Below are 18,652 nucleotides of genomic sequence, written 5' to 3'. Positions count from 1 at the left end.
TTACTTACAGGAATGTGAGTGGCCCCACAACACCAGAAACTCCCACTAAACATGGATAATGACTTCCTCCCTGATTTACAGAGAGCTCCACCCCCACACACTTTGTTAGCCTCTCGTCTATACACTCCAGCAGTTGAAGACCACATCATCTGGTAGAATTACACACATATAGGAGAGGAAAACAGAGGGCTGGCTGACATCTCAAGGGAGGGGCTAACGCCCTTCCTGCCTCCTCCTCCTCCTATGAGAGAATGTCGTCACGCGGCAGTGTGGGGAGGGTCACTTGTGGATCATCACAGCTGCTCTAAGTGGTTAGTGGCTTTATGCTCAGGACAGCAACCACAGCCCCATTCTTTTGGGAATAAGATGGCCGCAAACAAAGCGGTTCCAGTCTATTAATTAAGTAAATCATCAACATATTCAACTTCTACCTAAGCATTTTCTAAAATTATTAAATTGATATAATTAGTTTGTTTGTTCACAGGTAATCACACAATAAGCCAGTGGGTTCATCACTAAATACACAAGGAAAAAAATCTTGCTCTTGTACTTCTAGAAAAGGTTAGACGCTGTGGGGCACACCTTTGATCCCAGCAGTAGGGAGGCAGAGGCAGGAGGATCCCTGTGAGCTTCAGGTCAGCCAGGGCTACATAATGAAACCCAGTAAGAAAAAAGAAAGAAAGAAAGAAAGAAAGAAAGAAAGAAAGAAAGGAAGGAAGGAAGGAAGGAAGGAAGGAAGGAAGGAAGGAAGGAAGGAAGGAAGGAAGGAAGAAAACCTATAGCATCAGTGCTCCAAACAACACAGAAGACAGAAGAGTGGCTAAAATACACATACTAGTTAACTGTGTAACAACAGAAACTATCACAAAAGTTGAGGATCCTTAACATGAAAAGAAATGCTCCAAAACGTGAAACTTTATTAGTGCCCAAAGTCACACCACGGTGGAAAATTCCACACTCAAGCTCATGTAACAAGTTTCTGTCAAAATGCAAAGGCGCTAAAAATATTGCTTGAAACTATCTTCAAACTGTATGTATATGGGATCTATCAAACATAAATGACCTTCATGCTTGGACCTGGGCCCCAGCACCAAAGGGAGCTTATTATAATACAAGCAGATAATAAAAAAATTATGTGAAATTCATTTAACGGCTATTTCCAACAAGATGCCAAACCTCTAAAGATATGTAATTGAGTGAAAAAATAATCACATTCATGGTATTGATAAAGCTCAATGTATTAGCAAATCATTTCTTTAGAAATACATACATATATAATAAAACGATGCTCAAGAAAGCAAAAACCAAGTAAATGATATTATTGAAGATAACTGAGTCTCTACAAATAGGGACTGCAATGGATCAGCTAGTCTCGGGAATAGTTCAATAGCACTGGTGACATTCTAGCTCTCTATTAATTTAGTTTGTTCTTTGCCAGTTCCATACAGGAGTGTGGTGCACTCTGGCTCTCGCCTCCCAAACCTCTTCATCTTCCTCTTCATATCCCCATCCCAATCAATGGCCATCCTCCCTACAGGTCCCTTTCCCATATTCATGTCATGCTTTGTTTTGTTCAATGAACCAATGAATTCAACTGGAGCCACACATTTGAGTATAGGTATGGAACTATTCAATTCAGCCAATAAATATTCCCCATCTCCCAGATTCCTTCAGTAGCCAATAATTCAGCAGGGAAGGCATATTGCCTATTCTTAGTTATCAACTTGAGTACATATGGAATTAACAAAGACCCAAAACTGGGGCACAACTATGAAGGATTTTTGCTTAATTTGAAGTGGGAAGACCTACCTCTAATCTAGATCTCTGAGGTAGGAAGACACACATTTAATACAGAACTTGAGGAGTACACACACATCTTTAAAGCAGACCTTTTAAACTGGAAAAACCCACCTCTAATCTGGGCCATCCCTTCTGCTGGAAGCTGATACAAGGACATGGAAGAGGAAGCTTTTGCTCTTTGCCCTCGTCTCACTAGCAAGTCCATTCCTTCACTGCCATCAGAGTCTACTTCAGGATGACAGTCTATACTGAAGACCAGCCGAGAAATCCAGCCTCCTGGACTGAGCAACTACAAAATTCTTGGACTTTCTGTTCATAGCCAGCCATTGTTGAACTAACTGAACCACGGACTGTATGTCCTTCTAGAAAATTCTCTTTATATATTGAGAGATTCATTCTATAAGTTCCGTAACTCTAGAGAACCATCACTAATACAGAAAGGTACGTACCCCACAAGTCCCTCACAATTCATGACTATTTAATATCCACGATAGTCTATCCTGCGCAGGAGACCAATGACACGCTTGACACTAGGACTCCTGACTGACATTTATTAGGCACATCTTCTCAGAGACCATGTTTCCTACTTTAATTTTTTCCCCAATAATAGACTTTCTCCCGATAACAGGGCTTAATGTGAGCGCTCACACGTGTGTATCCCCGGCACCTGAGAGGTGAGGCAGAAGGAAGATAATAGAACAAATCTAGGCTGGCCTCCTTGGTTAATTCCATGCTGCTTAATTTCGGCCAGCAAGAGTGACGGCGGCATCATCACTGTCAAGAATCACTAGAGTCCAAGGGCAAGTGAAGGTGTTGCTGAGATTGTCAGTTGCCTCTATGATCCTCAACACACAAGCATCATGCTGATGTGAAAGATACGCCCACAAGTGCTCACAGGAGTATATGCAAATTCCCAGGGCCCTATTTTCTGGGGTGTGAAACTCTGCTAAAATAGATAACCAATAATGGCTGTAATTCATTTCTTGCCTAACATGTGTCAAATAAAAACACAAATGATTTTCTCTACTGTATCTCATTTAGATCTCACAGCAGGCCTAGGTGGCAGAGGCCATATTATGTAAGACAGATTTGAGCCACATCGTCTGAGTTCAAATCCCAATTCTGATATTTATTAGTTGTGTAACTTTAATCAACTCATTTAAGCTCCCAGTGTCATTTCCCTGACTATTTAATAAATACAATTGTACTTAGAGTTGTGAAAATTATATTAAGCACACAGATCAAGGGTTTATAAAGTAAATGAATGCTATGCAAGCTCTCACTCCCATTTTGCAAAGAGAAAACCACTGTTTGAGAGGGGCACCATTTGTGTAAGGTTGACTAACGTTGGAGAGGAGCGCCATTTGTGTAGGGTTGATGAAAAAGAGCTAATTAGACTTAAGTTGTTCAAGTCCAAAGCGTGCATTTCAGATTTCACATCTCACATACCCCACCCCACAGAAGCCTTTATTCTTCTCTCTCTCTCTCTCTCTCTCTCTCTCTCTCTCTCTCTCTCTCTCTCTCTGTGTGTGTGTGTGTGTGTGTGCGCACGCACACCTGTGAGCATATGTGCCACAGCATACTTGTGAAGGTCAGAGGACAGCTTGCATGAGTGAATTTCTCCTTCCACTGGGTTCTGAGATTCAAACTCAGGTTGCCCAGCTCAGCAGTGAGCACTTTTACCTACTGAGCCATCTTACCAGCTCTCTACAAAAGCTTTTTGACACCTTCAGCATCAAGACTTTCCCTACCACAGGTTTACATCAAATTTAGCATTCGCATTAAATGCTGTTCTGCCCATTAGTCCTGCTTCTATTATTTTTATGACATTAATGATATGTTTCATCCTTTATTAGAATTTGGAAGTCACTGTTATTTCTGTACATTATATTTCCATAAAATCCCCACTTTCCCTGTTCGTATTTTTAGTGCAGCACATTCTTAAAAGCACTTCCACCTTTAATTGGCTGGGGAGCTGCATTACTCTATAGAAGGCAAGCATTATGCGGTGCTGTGTGATGCCTGTGGTGTATTTCACATTAACGCTTCAACCAGCAGTATTTTTAGGACAGCCTCAAGAAAACATGAGTCATACTTAAAAGCATGCCAGAAATAGAACAAGATTTAAGACTGCACATTACGAACATCTGCAAAATAAACTGCCAAACTGCCATGCATAACATAATATAAACAGGTCCTGTGCATGAGAGAAACCCCTAGCTTTGACTTCAGGCACAAGATGCCACTACCTTCTGGGAGTGTTAAGACAGTATCACGGAGCTTGACCTTACTGTCTAGGCTGTCCTACCCTGTAAAGATAAAACATCTGGGTCACGTTGGCTGCATTTCTAACTAAAGTCTTATCCCATGGCTTTCTACAAATAAAATCATAACTACTTCTGACTGTGCTGTCATATTCAAGAACTTCATGCTCTAAACTATGATTTTTCTCCCCATATAGAAGCCAAGTCATCATCGATGTAAAGACTTAAAACTAAAATTAAGCACAGTTCCAATTTCCTCATAATAAATCCTTGAAAACTATTGATTTTTTTTGTATTCTAAGAAACAACATAATACAGTGAAAACACAAAGCATCTGCAGCCAAACAGTCCTAGCTGGAGTTAATCATCCTGTCCTCAGCGGCCCTGGACAGGCATTTAGTCTATTCTGTGGTTAAGTTTTCTTATTTTCCAAAAAAGTTAATATTTGTCAGCTATGACCACCATGGGCACTACAGCTATGAAAATACCTTGTTTAGTCTTGTTTAAGTCTGTCCTCACCGGCAAAGCCCTGTCTCTGCTGTATGCCTGGACAAACATAGTGCAGACTAGGTGCAGGCTAGGTGCAGGCCATGTGCAGAGTAGGTGCAGGCTAGGTGCAGGCCAGGTGCAGATCAGGTGCAGGCCAGGTGCAGACCAGTTGAAGACCAGGTACACACTAGGTGCAGGCCAGGTGCAGGCCAGGTGCAGGCCAGGTGCAGACCAGGTGCACACTAACTGCAGGCTAGGTGCAGGCCAGGTGCAGTCTAGGTGCAGGCCAGGTGCAGACTAGATGGCCACTCAAATCACCTGCTGGGCCAAGAGTGCACTCTGAAGAAATTACAGAGAACGGGGTACAGAACTTACCCCCAAGCTAACCCTCAGAGGCTGAGTCAGGGATTTCCCAGGGACATTTCATTTTACTCACCTCAATCACCCCATGAAAATTACACAGATGGTTGCAGAGCCTGGGAGTCAGTTCCCAGCACCCACATGGTGTAACTATGGTTCCATGAGATCTGACACCCTTTACTGACCTTCATGGGCACCAGGCATGAATGCAGCACACACAAACATACATTCAGACAAAATATTATTACACATTTACAAAAACATTACTCAGAAGGATCTAAACCCAGGCTACCAGGAGTCTGGTCATTCTCCAATATACTTAGGGGTTGTAAAGAAAGCACAGTGGCCCTCCTCACTGCAAGTGAATACGCTACTAAAATGTCACCTACCTACTTGCTTCAATCTGTTCCTGGAGGTAATGACAGCAGAGTGAAGACATGGAGGTGGGGGACACAAAGTGATGTGTTCAAAGCCCAAGTCTTCATTATTTGCAACATAGTTTTGTGGACTAAATGGGTAAAACCTAAAATCACTCATACAGCTCTATTTGTGAGGATCTAGTATATGCTGAGCATCAAGAATACAAAGATGAGGATAGTAAGGTCCTTCCTTCAAGACGCCAAAGAGAAACAATATGTGTAGAAAACCTCAGTGTGTATAAAGCCCCCGAGGTGAGCTGATGAGTCTTCAGCAAACACGGCTACAACCATAACTAGCTGAAAGAGGAACACCGGCATGAATGTTCAGCCCAAATGAGGTTTTTCTTAAAATTAGAAAAACCCATCAACATAGATTAAATAAATTACAGCATATCCAATATGAGTAAGTGTCACACTGTGCCTGTGTGTGAGGGGAATGCATAAGCACTAGAATTTACATAGAAATACAAAGAGGAGATATCCCTGGAACTATGAAAACGGCAACAGGGTGAGAATGTGATATACCTATTTATTATGTTGTCTTAACATTTTAACCAAATAAGTAAATTATATTAATTTATAATTTATGTTTTAAAGTCAAGCTTTAGGAAATATTTAATATAAGACCATTTTCATAACATATTCTTTTGTGAAATGGGCACAAAATATATGAAGTATATTTTTTTTTGTACTTTTCACAGGTGCACAAAACAATGGCTCTTGTTAGTAACACTTCCCTACATATGTATCGTCGTCCACACCTGCTGTCTCCATATCCTTCCTTCCTCCTCTTGCCTGCCGTCTTCCTTCACCCACGTGGTCCCCTTCAGCTTTCTCACCACATTTCTGTGAACACAGGCACATATAAATCTCGATTCTGCACATGACAAAGGCCGTGTTGCTGGGATCAACACAGTATGGTACTGGCGCAAACGCAAACTGCAGTCCAGCACAACAAAATAAAGAGCACAGAAATAAATCTGTTTAGCTATGGAGACGGGGTACCAAGAGGACATGATGGGGGAAGATAATCTTTTCAACAAATGATTCTGGGAAAACTATTTCCACATGCCAAGGATGAAATTAGAGCTTTATCTCACAGCCTATACAAAATCAGCTTAAAACTAATAAAGAACCAAAAGCCATAAAACAAGAGAACATGGTGGGAATCTCCTGAATTGGCCTTGGCAATGACTTTTGGGGTGTCATACCAAAGCTCTGGCTACAAAAGCAAAAATAAATAAACAGGCCTATATGAAAGTAAGTGCTTCTAAATGGAAAAAAATTAAAACACAGAATGAAAGGCACCCTACAGAGTGGGGGACTGTACAAGGTTAGGGAGAGTATAGTTCATAAATTTCCTTTTTTTTTTTTTTTTTTGGTTTTTCAAGACAGGGTTTCACTGTATGTAGCTTTGGAGCCTATCCTGGAACTAGCTCTTGCAGACCAGGCTAGCCTTGAATTTACAGAGATCCTCCTGCCTCTGCCTCCAAGTGCTGGGATTAAAGACGTGTGCCACCAACGTCCAGCAGTGAGTATATTTATAAAGATGTGTGTGTATAACATATATGAGAATAAGGGGTTAATATCCAAAATTCATAATAAATAAATACATTTCTACATTTCAATAGCTGAAAAACAAATATCCTAATTTAAATAGACTAAGCCTACAATCTCATAATCCCAGTTTTCTTTCTAAAGCCTCAAAAGCAGTAATAACTTCAAATGTCCATCAACAGGTGAGCAAGTTGTGATACACCTAAATGGCGTGGGAGGTCCTTCTGTCTACGTGTTGCTTTCATTGGTTAACAAATAAAGAACTGCTTTGAGCCTATGGCAGGGAAGAACAGGACTAGGTGGGAAAGCTAGGCTGAATGCTGGGACAAAAAAGGTCAGAGTCAGAGAGAAGCCATGGAGCCTCCAGAGACAGACACTGGGAACTTTAGCTGGTAAGCCACAGCCACGTGGCAATACACAGATTAATGGAGATGGGTTAAATTAATATGTAAGAGTTAGCCAATAAGAAGCTAGAGCTAACAGGCCAAGCAGTAATTTAATTAATATAGTTTCTGTGTGATTATTTCAGGGTTAAGCAGCCTGGAACAAACAAGTGCCCTTCTTCGAACACCTATAGAAATGAATAATACTTTTTTAAAATAGAGAAATGTGCAACATGGTAGAATTTCAAAGTAATTATGTCATGCCACATATAAAAAGCAAAATACAATATGATTCCATTTATACAGAACTCAAGACAACTCTACAGACACAACAACCTTTCTGAGTCACAGATTTACCTGGTTGGCATTCTGATCACAGCAATAGCTGACAAACTGTTCCAGATGAATATAAACGTGCCATGCTATACCTAGTAACACAACCTTAAAATAGTGAACTCACACACAGTGGGGCATCCTCGGTGCTTACAGTCCCAGATGGCACACATGTAATCTCCCTTTCCAAGGCTCAAGGGCCATCATGGGGGAGAGAGAAAGAACGGAATAGTATGACAATGGGGAGAAAGGACATGAAATGGTCTTCTCTCATGACATGGTCAATGGATTCATTAACTCACAATAACCGTGGTTATCGTCCAAGGCCTTAACAAGACTGGACTTTTCAACACTCAGTCATCGTGGAGTATCTCACAGTCTCTTCCCAGAAAGTTAATGGCAACTGAGGACTGATGGAGAGGCAGAGTCCTTGTATGCAGTGGTGTATCCTGGGGGGGAGGGGGGAATAGCACCACACCCCAACCCCTTGAGGGTGGCCTGATTAAACTCAGTGATTCGCAAAACAAAATCAAAAAGTCTTGATGGGCGGAGCTTGTTGGTAGGAGGTGGGGCTTGGTGAGTTTTAGACCTGAAGTTTACTTGTAAGCTCCACCTGCCCAAAGACCAGGTAACATCCTGGGATTCTGAGAGTTGTGGTTCTTGGAAAACAACAACAAAGTCTCAAGCGAAAGTACAGTGGGCCTCTGGATTTTGTCCACAGAAGTCACGTGTCTAGGTCACTCAGCTGGAAAGTTTCCAGGTAGTGGTCCTGACAAAATTCCATCTTTGTTGGTATTTAAAATTTTAATAAAATCTTGCTTTAATTTAATAAAAATGGAACTGGTTTTCTTTCCGGCAAATATCAGGGCTAAGAGTGAAAGGAGAGGAATATGAGAGCACGGGATGATGAGTGTGACCAGAATGTATTATATGCATGTATAAAATGTCAATGAATTAAAAACAACAGACGCACAAAGGTCGTAAGCACTGGAGGTCTTGCTTCTTTCACACTTCCTCAACCTCTGCCTCTATTAAGAAAGAGGCTTGGGTAATGCTTCTCCTTTGTGTAACCTTTGTACAAATAGCTGCAATGATTGTTCTACAATATTTACATTGACACAAAAATCACATCGTTTCTCCATGTTATTCTGTCATTTATGACGTTGATGAATTTCTCAAACCTTTGAATTATTTATAAACTAAAGGGGAGAAAAGTCTTCGATCCTGTGATCCATTTAAAAAGCACAACGTTGTGTGTAATTCTTACAGAAATCTTTGGGGCCTAATTGCTTAGATAAAAGCTTGGTGTGTCCAATGACCTTAAATGACCTCAATATAATTGTCTGCAGGTGGCAACAAGATTATGCAAGGAATCCGGAGTCCCTCTGAGGTGGGTTTAAAGTTATCTCTTGAAACCTTGCTACCTGGGGAGCACTACCTCAAAGGCTCTGAAAGAAATACTTTCTTTGATACAAAATATTTTAACTTCAAGCACAAAATATAAAAGAATATCTTTTAAAAAAAACTGCTGACTTCATCTAAGCCTTGAGATTCAGTTTTCACACAAAACAGCAAAAAGCCTTCAATTACCCACTCCAACACTTACAGGTGAGAGACAGGACTAAGATGCCATAGGGAAGTTATAATGGAAAAGGCAGGAGCTGACAGGCCCTCGATAATAAACCCACCCCTGTGTGTGTGAAGTGCAGGCCCAGGGCCAGCCGCTGAACTAAAAGATGTCCCGCGGTGCCCCACACTGAGAAGGCAGCAGCAGCTCAGGTGAGAAGTCAACAAGTGCCTGCAGGACAGCAAGCACAGTCATAACAGCCACTCTGCAGTGAGAAGACAATCCTGCGTTCTTGTGTTTGCCAGGGACGCTGGGTCCTGGTCCCTGTCACCTGGCAGTTGCAGGGCTTTTATCACTGTGCGCACTGTGCCTCTGCTCCTGCCTGCTTGTGCTGCTTTCCCAGAGCTCTAAAAGGACAGAAACAAACGGCCCTGACACACCACGAGGTCAGCGCTTCTTTTCAGCATCATTCATACTTAGCTCCAGATGAAGTCTCCAATCGCTCGTGCTTCCTTCCATTGCAGGGTTAATTCCAAGGAAAAGCAAGTGTACCTTGAAGTCCCAGAGGAATTTGAGAAGATAAGCAGGAAATCAAACTAAAATCAGAAAGTCTGGGCTTCCCCTACCCCCACCCCCGTGCCTTTGTCTTCTGACCTCTTCCTTCTGTTTGACTTCCCCAGCTAGTAAGCGAGAATAACAGCTGGCAACAGTCCCTTCTACAAAACAGCCCACCATCCTATGCTTCATCGTAAATATTAGCTATCCAAAATATAAAGAATATCCTTAGAATGAGCTAAACTGAAACATAAATACAGTGGTTAAAAAAAAGAGGGGGGAGGAATCAAACTTTCCAAAACCCCCACCATTTCCAAAGTATTTTATTTATCAATAGAGTGTGTGTGTGTGTGTGTGTGTAATGTCCATGTGCATGTATGTACATGTGCGTATATGTACATGTGGAGGCTGGAGGTTGGTGCTGGGTGTCTTACTCTATTGTGGACACCTTACATTTTGAAGACAGTTGGCTCCACTGGTCAGCGAGTTCAGGGGACACACCTACCTTCACCCACTGCCCTCTCCAGTAGTGGAGCTACAGACCACATCTGGCTTTATGTAGGTCTCGTGCTTGCATTGCAGGCACTTGATCAAATAAGCATCTCCCCCCAAGAATCTATTTTTAAAACTCCAAAAGGAAAGAAAATGCTTCAAAATTCCTTCAGAACCTAAAGCCATAATCTCTCATCGATTATGTAATGATGAAACTAAAGAACTATAATTTCCCCATTTTGCAACCATTCTTTGGAAAGCGAGAGAAAACTCAAAAACACAGTATCTGAATACAGCAAGTATACAAAAACATATACTTTTCTGTCTGATCATCACGCAGCGGTTGCATTTTACCTGAGTAGACACTTGAGAAGATTTAATTCACCCACTCACACCTCCCTTTCCAAGTCCAACACCTAATCATCTTTATCTAACAAATGGATAAAATAGTAGAAACCACTAACATATGCTACCACCTTCTTGATATGCAGAAGGTGGCAGGTGAGGATACTGAGCACAGAGAACAATGACAGGAAACACAGGCAGATGCAAACAACGTCTAAAGGCCCAGTTACTTTCAGAACAAAGTCTTCAGGTACATTTCAAAGGGCAAGCTATAAATGATATAGACAGGGTTCTTAAAGATGCTCCCATATGGGTCCTGTGAAAATGGTAAAATCTGGAAGCATTAAGGAAGATATTATGGTGGGCGTTCTGCTGCTATGCCGGGTTGGTGAGGGTTTTTAGTAACTCTTGAGAATCTTGTATTTAGGAATACTTGCACTTTGGAGCTTAACTGTCATCAGCCGACATACCCAGCCCAGATTTCCCCTTTTTTTTAAGGAGAACTGAATGAAGAAAAGAGTATTTTCAGTGTGTCAATGACCCTTCCTAACCCTCACACTCAGCAGTGCCACTCACAAGGCAGCAAATGTGAGGGTCCAGGAATCAGACTCCGGGAAGAGCTGTCAGTGGACACAGGACTGACGTGGAAACGGCCACCCCGAGTCCTCCAAACCACAGAGGAACCTGCCTGCCCACAGACCTGTCATTGGACATCACATCACAGGTCAGGCACTGTCTACACGGTCACCTCCTGCAATCCAACTGTCTCACTGTGTCCTAACTAGATCCAAAAGGCTGAAACTGCCATCTCTAGAGAGTCAAGCAGACCTGGGAATTGCACACCCTAGAGAATTCACACAGCTGAAAGTAGCACGGCCAAATGTTTAAAGCTCAATCTTCACCGGCAGCAAGTATTTCCCTGAGACCTGAAACTAAGTTTTCCTAGCTTCTATTAAGAAACAGTATTCTTCCTCAACTCCCAAATTTATTATGAAAAATGCACTACATTCATAATTTAAAAAAAGACCTGGAAGTCAAAGGAAATTACTTTTTTTCTTAATCTTGTACTCATCATGAAGGTATTACAGCTCTATTTTCTTAATTTTTCTGCAGACATGTATAACAATTTGTTGAAGAATTTATATCATTATTAGCCTTAACCCTAGAATAGAAAACCTGTCTGTTCCAATAATGCTCATAGACATAACCATTAAATAAATCTTAAAAATAAATGTTCTCGACTCCCACTGTTGGGATGATGAGGGCTGCAAGAGCATTTCACATCAAGTTAACAACCAGAACAAAACAGTCCATCTATTAAAACAAATCACAGTTTCTCTTGAAACTCAGCACACAGTTAAGAATTCAAAGGCACTTGTCACAAGCCTGGCAATCTGGGTTTAATCCCTAGGACCCACACAGTAGGAGAAACCAGCTCCTACAAATCGTTCTTTAACTCTACAGATGTCCTGCAGCATGTAAGTGCCCACATACCTGTTGGCACACACACACACACAAATTAATTAATTAACTATAACAATCCCAATCTTTCAAAAAATGACTGATAAAATATGTAAGTGCAATGCTCCAGTATTGGGAGTCAAGGGCAGAACAGTGCTCTAGGGTCTGAGGATATTTAAAGAATAATGAAGGCGGTCTCCTGAGTGACTTTATACCAGCTGCGTGGCAGGACACACTTGCAGCCTCAGATGCCAGGAGACGGAGGTAGCATGATCTCCGCTTGAGCTTAAGAGTTCAAAGTCTGAGCAACATAACAAAAACGAGACTAGAAGACAAACAAATTTCCAAACTGAGATGAAATAAAAACAGAACCATAAATTTCTTAGAAAAAGACGTAGATATCATCACAAACACAAGGAGTAGAAGTCAAGATAAACAATCTGATACAATCAAATACAGACCAACCAAGGGAACAATGAAAAGTACGACTAAGCAAATTGATTGAGAAAAAGTATGGTTATAAACACACACACACATAATTCAAAAGATCTGTAGTCATAATATATGAGAACCTGTAGAAATCAGTTTAAAAAGGCAAACAACTCAATACCCTCAAGTGGGAAAAATGGCTTTAGCAAGCATTAGTAAGCAGAGATATGAAAATGGTCAGTGAGTAAAAGGAAATACCATGTACCTCATTGCTCCTCAGGGAAAAGCAAACAATGTGAGACATCAATTCTAGTGATCTCCTATTAGTAGAACAACAGGGAAAGGACCTCTGAACATCCATCTCTCCATTTAAGAAACAAATGAGAATACTGACAAAAATTGTCCAAATAAATTTTCCCAAAACTCTAGAAATTAACAAAAGGCTTTCAATCGGCTGATAGACATCAATTCAAGGAAATGGAAGGACCAGGGGTAGGAGGTTTGGTGATGTTTTTATTATTCCATCCCAGCCACCCAGACTCCAAGGTATCTAGTAAACCAGGCACCCACCATCACAGCGAACACCAGGAATAGACCAGAGTGTCCCCAGAAGCCCACTCCCAGAGAACTACTCCCAGGCAGGTCTGGCAGTTCTCCAACCCGTCCTTAGTTAACCTGCTTGGAGCTCATTGTGTAGAATCAGCACTGTGCACCCCGCAAAAGCAGCGACAATTATTCAACATTACAGCTGCCTGCAGCAGAGAAACCAATCACAGTTAAAAGGGGGATGATCAAAAATGGTAAATAAGCTTAGAAACCAAAAGGGCCAAGCATATATGCAGACAAATACTAGGAAGATCTCTGTCTGTTTTTGGCTGACCCTGAGGATCTGCACAAGCAGAAAGAAGGTGAAGGCACATTCACAAGGAGAACGAGGCACACCCAGGGCGGTGGCGCCCTGGTGTCCAGCAGAGCTGTGAGATCATGCCGTGTGCTATCCTCAGTCATTCCTTATTTTAGGAGGTAGCAGCTTTCAGCTGTGCCTAGCCTTGAGTAGCTCCATCTTTTCAAACAGCAGTGTCTTCTGTTACTGTGTCAAACGACATTACCAAACAACCTATAGCCTGCATGTCATGTCACACTCCAACACTAAGGAAGTCAGGGCAGGAACTTATGCAGAAGTCATAAAGGAATGCCACTAACTGTCTTGCTTTCTATGGCTTGCTCAATCTGATTTCTTATACAACACAAGACCATCTGCCCATCACACACAGTGAGCTGGACCATCTGCCCATCACACACAGTGAGCTGGACCCTACCACATCAGTTATTAATTTTTTTTATTAATTTTTAAAAAAATTTTTATTAATTTTTAAAAAAAAGTCCACAGGCATGCTTATAGTCCAGTCTGATGGAGGCAATTCCTTAATGGAGGTTGCCTCTTCCCAGGAGACTCTAGCTTGTGTTGAGTTGGCAAAACCTAACCAGCACACAGTTAGCTAGATTTTAAGAGCAAATGTTGAGGGAGAATGACTCAGCATCTTGTCTGTATGAGTAAACAACTACCATCTGTCTAGTTCCACCAGGGCACAGACTGATGGCGAACATTCACATAAATAAAATATGGACTTACCAAGTTAGATCAGGAACACAAGTAAACAATATCTGAAACACCGACACATGTGCCTATCAATCACACCAGGCGTAACTCCCACTCCTAGTACTGAATAGACCCATCCCACCCCCAACCCCTCAGTCCCTGCATTTGGCTTCTCTGAACAAGTTTGTGCCTGCAGTTTGGAAAATTTCTTACCTGATCCCTCCAGACATTTTCCTTGCCTCTGTCCAAGTTCTAGGTCTCTGCTTTCAGGTCAGGCAGTTTGAACTCTGCCGCCTCTTTAGCCCTTTCTTAGTCATTCTGTACACCCACGCACCCATGCACCCACAACTGTATCAGATTAAATATGTAATATTGGAATTAATATAATTGATACTGAAGTAAAACAGGCATGGTTGCCAATGACCACGATCATCAAGTGAGCTCAGTAGTACTTAGTCTGATGCCAAGAGATTGACACAGCTTTGTGAATTTTTTGTTAATCAATAAATTCTGACTTTGTAGAAAGACTTCAACCTGTTTCTAATATGGTATGGTCACAACAAAAGCCCCTCAGTAAAAACCAAGAGAATTGCTGCTTCAGGACATTTAAGAAAGTGGTGTGCTCATTTGGTGATCACTAAACTAAAGGGAAACCTTAATAACCAAAGATGATAAAGAATAAAATGTAGAGAGATAGTTAAGCAAAGTCACTTAAAGTAGCAGCAACAACAATTCCTACAAAAAGACTGGTTTCCGCAGCTGCCACATTACTTTAAATGTGCACTTTCAACAAAAGAAACTACGAGAACAAAGAAATGAGAAAGTACGGCTCAGAAGTGCATAGAAAGAAAGAGTTAATGAAAGTTGTCCGAGGGGGCTGGAAGTGTCCTCAGTGGCAGACAGAAACAGGCAGATAAACAGACACTTAGCAGACATGTCTGCTGGCTAGTTTTTGTCAGCTAGACACAAACATGTTCATCTGGGAGGACAGAACCTTGAGAACTGCCTCCATTAGGTTGGCCTGTAAGCAAACCTGCGGCCATTTTCTTGATACATGGTTGATGCGGGGAGGCCAGTTCACCGTGGGCAGTGCCCTGGGCAGGTGGTTCTGGGTGGCAGAAGAAAGCAGGCTGAGCAAGCTGGTGAGCGACGTTCCTCCATGGTCTCTGCTCCATCTGACCTCTAGGTTCCTTACCTTGCAATCGTGCTCTCTCACTTCCCTCAGGTTGACTGTGACCTGGAAGTTGTAAGATAAATCCCTTCCTCCCCAAGCTACTTTTGGTCCTGGTTAATCACAGCAGTAGGAAGACAACTAGGACAACAAGCAACTGGCTACTATAAATATGTTCTACGCATGAAAACAACAAGCAACTGGCTACTACAAATATGTTCTACGCATGAAAACAACAAGCAACTGGCTACTACAAATATGTTCTACGCATGAAAACAACAAGCAACTGGCTACTATAAATATGTCTATGCATGAAAACAACAAGCAACTGGCTACTATAAATATGTTCTACGCATGAAAAGAAACCAAGGAGGGAATTAAAGGACAGCATGACTTCAATGCGTCAATGTCACTAGACAGAAATTATCTTAAAACTTCCAACAGACGTTATGACCTTGGAAGCTACAGTAAGTAAAGACTAAGAGGCAGATGTGAGCAGTTAACAGAATCATCTGATGGAAAGAAAGATCCTAAATGGATGCAGAAGAAGGCAAACGTGCTAAGGACTAACCCTTCCAAAGGTCAACTTAATTTCCCAGGATATGAGAATGATACTTTAAGTTTTTTGAGTAACAAAGTGAAATTATTTTGAGCAATGGAGTGATTGCAAGTCATTTGACAAATGCCGATCAAAACCCTATGCTATCAGTTCACACGTAAGAGGATGGCCACAGCTAAAAAGGCAGAGCCTGGCAATACAGGCATCTAATCCCAGAGATACACTGGACTAAGACAGAAAGATCAAAGGCTGGCTGAGTAACAGAGTGAATTCAAAATCATGCCCTGCCTGCAATTACTAATTCGAGAAGCCTAGGGGTGCAGTCAATGGATACTGCTTATACAGAAGTCATGAAGCCCGGGCTTCAGTTCCTAGTATCTCAAACAACACCAACCAAAGGAGACAGTAAAAGTATTAATGAGGGCATGGAGGAACAGGAATCACGATACAGTGCTGATGGCATGTCAAATGGTGAAACTGCTTTGGAAATCATTGGTAATTACTCAAAACTTTAAACAGGATTACAGTATGGCCAAGCAACTCCTTTCCTCTGTCTATTTGCAACAATAACAAAACCATTTTTGTATAAAATTTTCTATATTATTTGCAATAGTCCCAACTAGAAACAATGCCCATCTAAATGCCCATCAATTAGTGAATAAGTAAAATAAATGTAAACTATTCATATAATGGGATAGTATTCAGTCATAAAGAGCAATGAAGTAATGCATGCTACAACATCAAACTATTCTAAAAACATCCCGCTAATAAAATAAGCCAGATAGAGAAAGCATTTGGTATATGACCCCACTGCCAAGACACGTCCAGGGCAGGCAACTGCAGAGCAACATATAATACAGCAGCAGTGACTGCCCAAGGCTAGAGATGAGGAAAGGAGAAAGGAGGGCATGGAAGGAGTGACCATCGATGCTCATGCTTTCTCGCTTTTCCTTTAGGAGTACTGAAGCTGCTCTGAGGTGAGGCGGTGGTGATGACCGCACAGCTCAGGACAACTAGGAAGCACTGAATGGTTATTCTAAGAGGGTGGACTTCGGGCCTGGAGAGACAGATCAGCAGTTAAGAGCATCGCTGCTCTTGAAGAAGACCCAGATTCAGACCCCAACCCAGACATCACATGGCACACAACCACTTTTAATTTCAGAGCCAGGGGATCTGATACCCTGCTGGCCTCTCCAGGCACGTGCTGACATGCACTGCACATACATACACTCAGGCACACACATGCACATAAAATAAATCTTCTTTAGATGGGAACTGTATAGTGCACAGTGTAGGAATTAAATCTCAATAAAGAAAATTTACAATGGATAGGTTCAGCAACATTGATGAACTTCAAACTCATCTTCTTAGTGGAAAGAAGGCAGATGCATGCATACATACATTACACACACACACACACACACACACAACGGCGCTATTTTCATAAAGTTAGAGAATAGATGCAGCTGACTGAGTATTGCAAAGAAGAGAACAGTGGTTTCCGTGCAGGGAAAGCAAAGACACAGAAGATACTGAGAGGTGATGAGAGTGATCATGATGTTCACACAAGTGACCAAACTAACCAAATAAAAACTTATTTTTACTACACGTGTTTTGTTATATCTAAGGTCCAACTCGTCACAGTAGTGATGAACATGGACACTTCTGACAGAAGCCATAATCGCGGAAAGGAGATGCCTTGGAAAGATATAGCCACTCCAAAACAAATGACAGAAACCGAGAAAAGCACTATGCACTATACTGCATGAAACTGATAACAGCACACTGGGTTTATAGCAGCTCTAATTATTTATTTAATGCCCATAATAAAAGCTTAAAATGTACTAATTCACAAGTAACATTTCTTACTGTAGTTCTGTGGGACAAGTTCTGGGTTCTTGGGTGTTTTCAGCTTGTAGGACACATCTCCAATATTAACTGTATCACCTAAAAAAGAAGAAATACAATCATTACAGGAGACAAGTGGCGTACACCATCCTCTTGCAATGACAGTCCTCGGACCTCCAAGTGGGGACACTACACAAACATACCAGGCACACACCTGACATTGCCATCCACAGTGTAAGCCACACCAGAAAGAAGTGAGCACTGAGAAAATTCACACTAAGGTATATCAACCAGACTTATCTTTTATGTTAACAGCAATAGTAATATAGGCAATGACTATACAGAAAAATTCATTTTTTAAGGTTTTAATTTTTTTAGCATCTATTCACTTAGATTAGGGGGTGTGTATATGTGGAGGTCAGAGGGAACCACCTCACTGACCCTGTTCAGATCTTACTATAGCTACTTTTAAGATCTGACTCTATGTTCCCCACAGACTCATGACTTGAACACATAGCTGGTGGCACCGTTTCAAGAGATTCTGGAGGAACCTAGGTGAGAAAAACAAGTCACTGGGTGTAAGCTAAGTCCTTAGGGTATCTCTGGCCATTTTCTTCCTCTGGTTCAGGCCCCTGTGAATACAAGTGCCCTGTGCCATCCCTTCCCCACCATAATGGACTGAGCTGTCTGAAACTCGAAGCCAAATAAATGTTTTTCCTCTAAAATATCTATGTCAAGTAATTTGGTCACAGTGGTACAAAAATAATACAGAAAATTGGTACCAAACTGATAGGAGCAAGGCATCCCCATTCTATAGGCACATAGGATTACAGATCCAAGGAAAGTGTGTCTCCATGTCCCAGTAGACTCCACTGTCAGCGCCAGGAACACTGACATTGTAGGACAAACTACATAACTGGTGAACTCAACAGCTTATATCCCAAAACTCTGACCCACCAACCTCTGCTCTCTTTACTTCTTGGTTCTTCCTCTCCACTTGGCACTTCTTGGTGCCTTTCT

At 41.6% G+C, this 18,652-nt stretch overlaps 1 protein-coding gene across 1 annotated transcript in view; it reads right to left on the bottom strand.

Moving 5' to 3' along the window:
• The window catches only part of Vwa8 (von Willebrand factor A domain containing 8), a 304,908-nt gene that overhangs the window by 269,625 nt on the left and 16,631 nt on the right, over positions 1-18,652 (bottom strand). The window contains exon 2 of the mRNA XM_075950004.1: positions 17,654-17,731. Within this exon, the coding sequence (XP_075806119.1) occupies positions 17,654-17,731 (78 nt within the window). The remainder of the gene's footprint in view (positions 1-17,653; positions 17,732-18,652) is intronic.

Source organism: Microtus pennsylvanicus, chromosome 15 (assembly GCF_037038515.1).
Source record: "Microtus pennsylvanicus isolate mMicPen1 chromosome 15, mMicPen1.hap1, whole genome shotgun sequence".
NCBI lineage: Eukaryota > Metazoa > Chordata > Mammalia > Rodentia > Cricetidae > Microtus > Microtus pennsylvanicus.
Note: the sequence above shows the minus strand (reverse complement) of the source record. Positions and strands in the feature narration are given on the sequence as shown.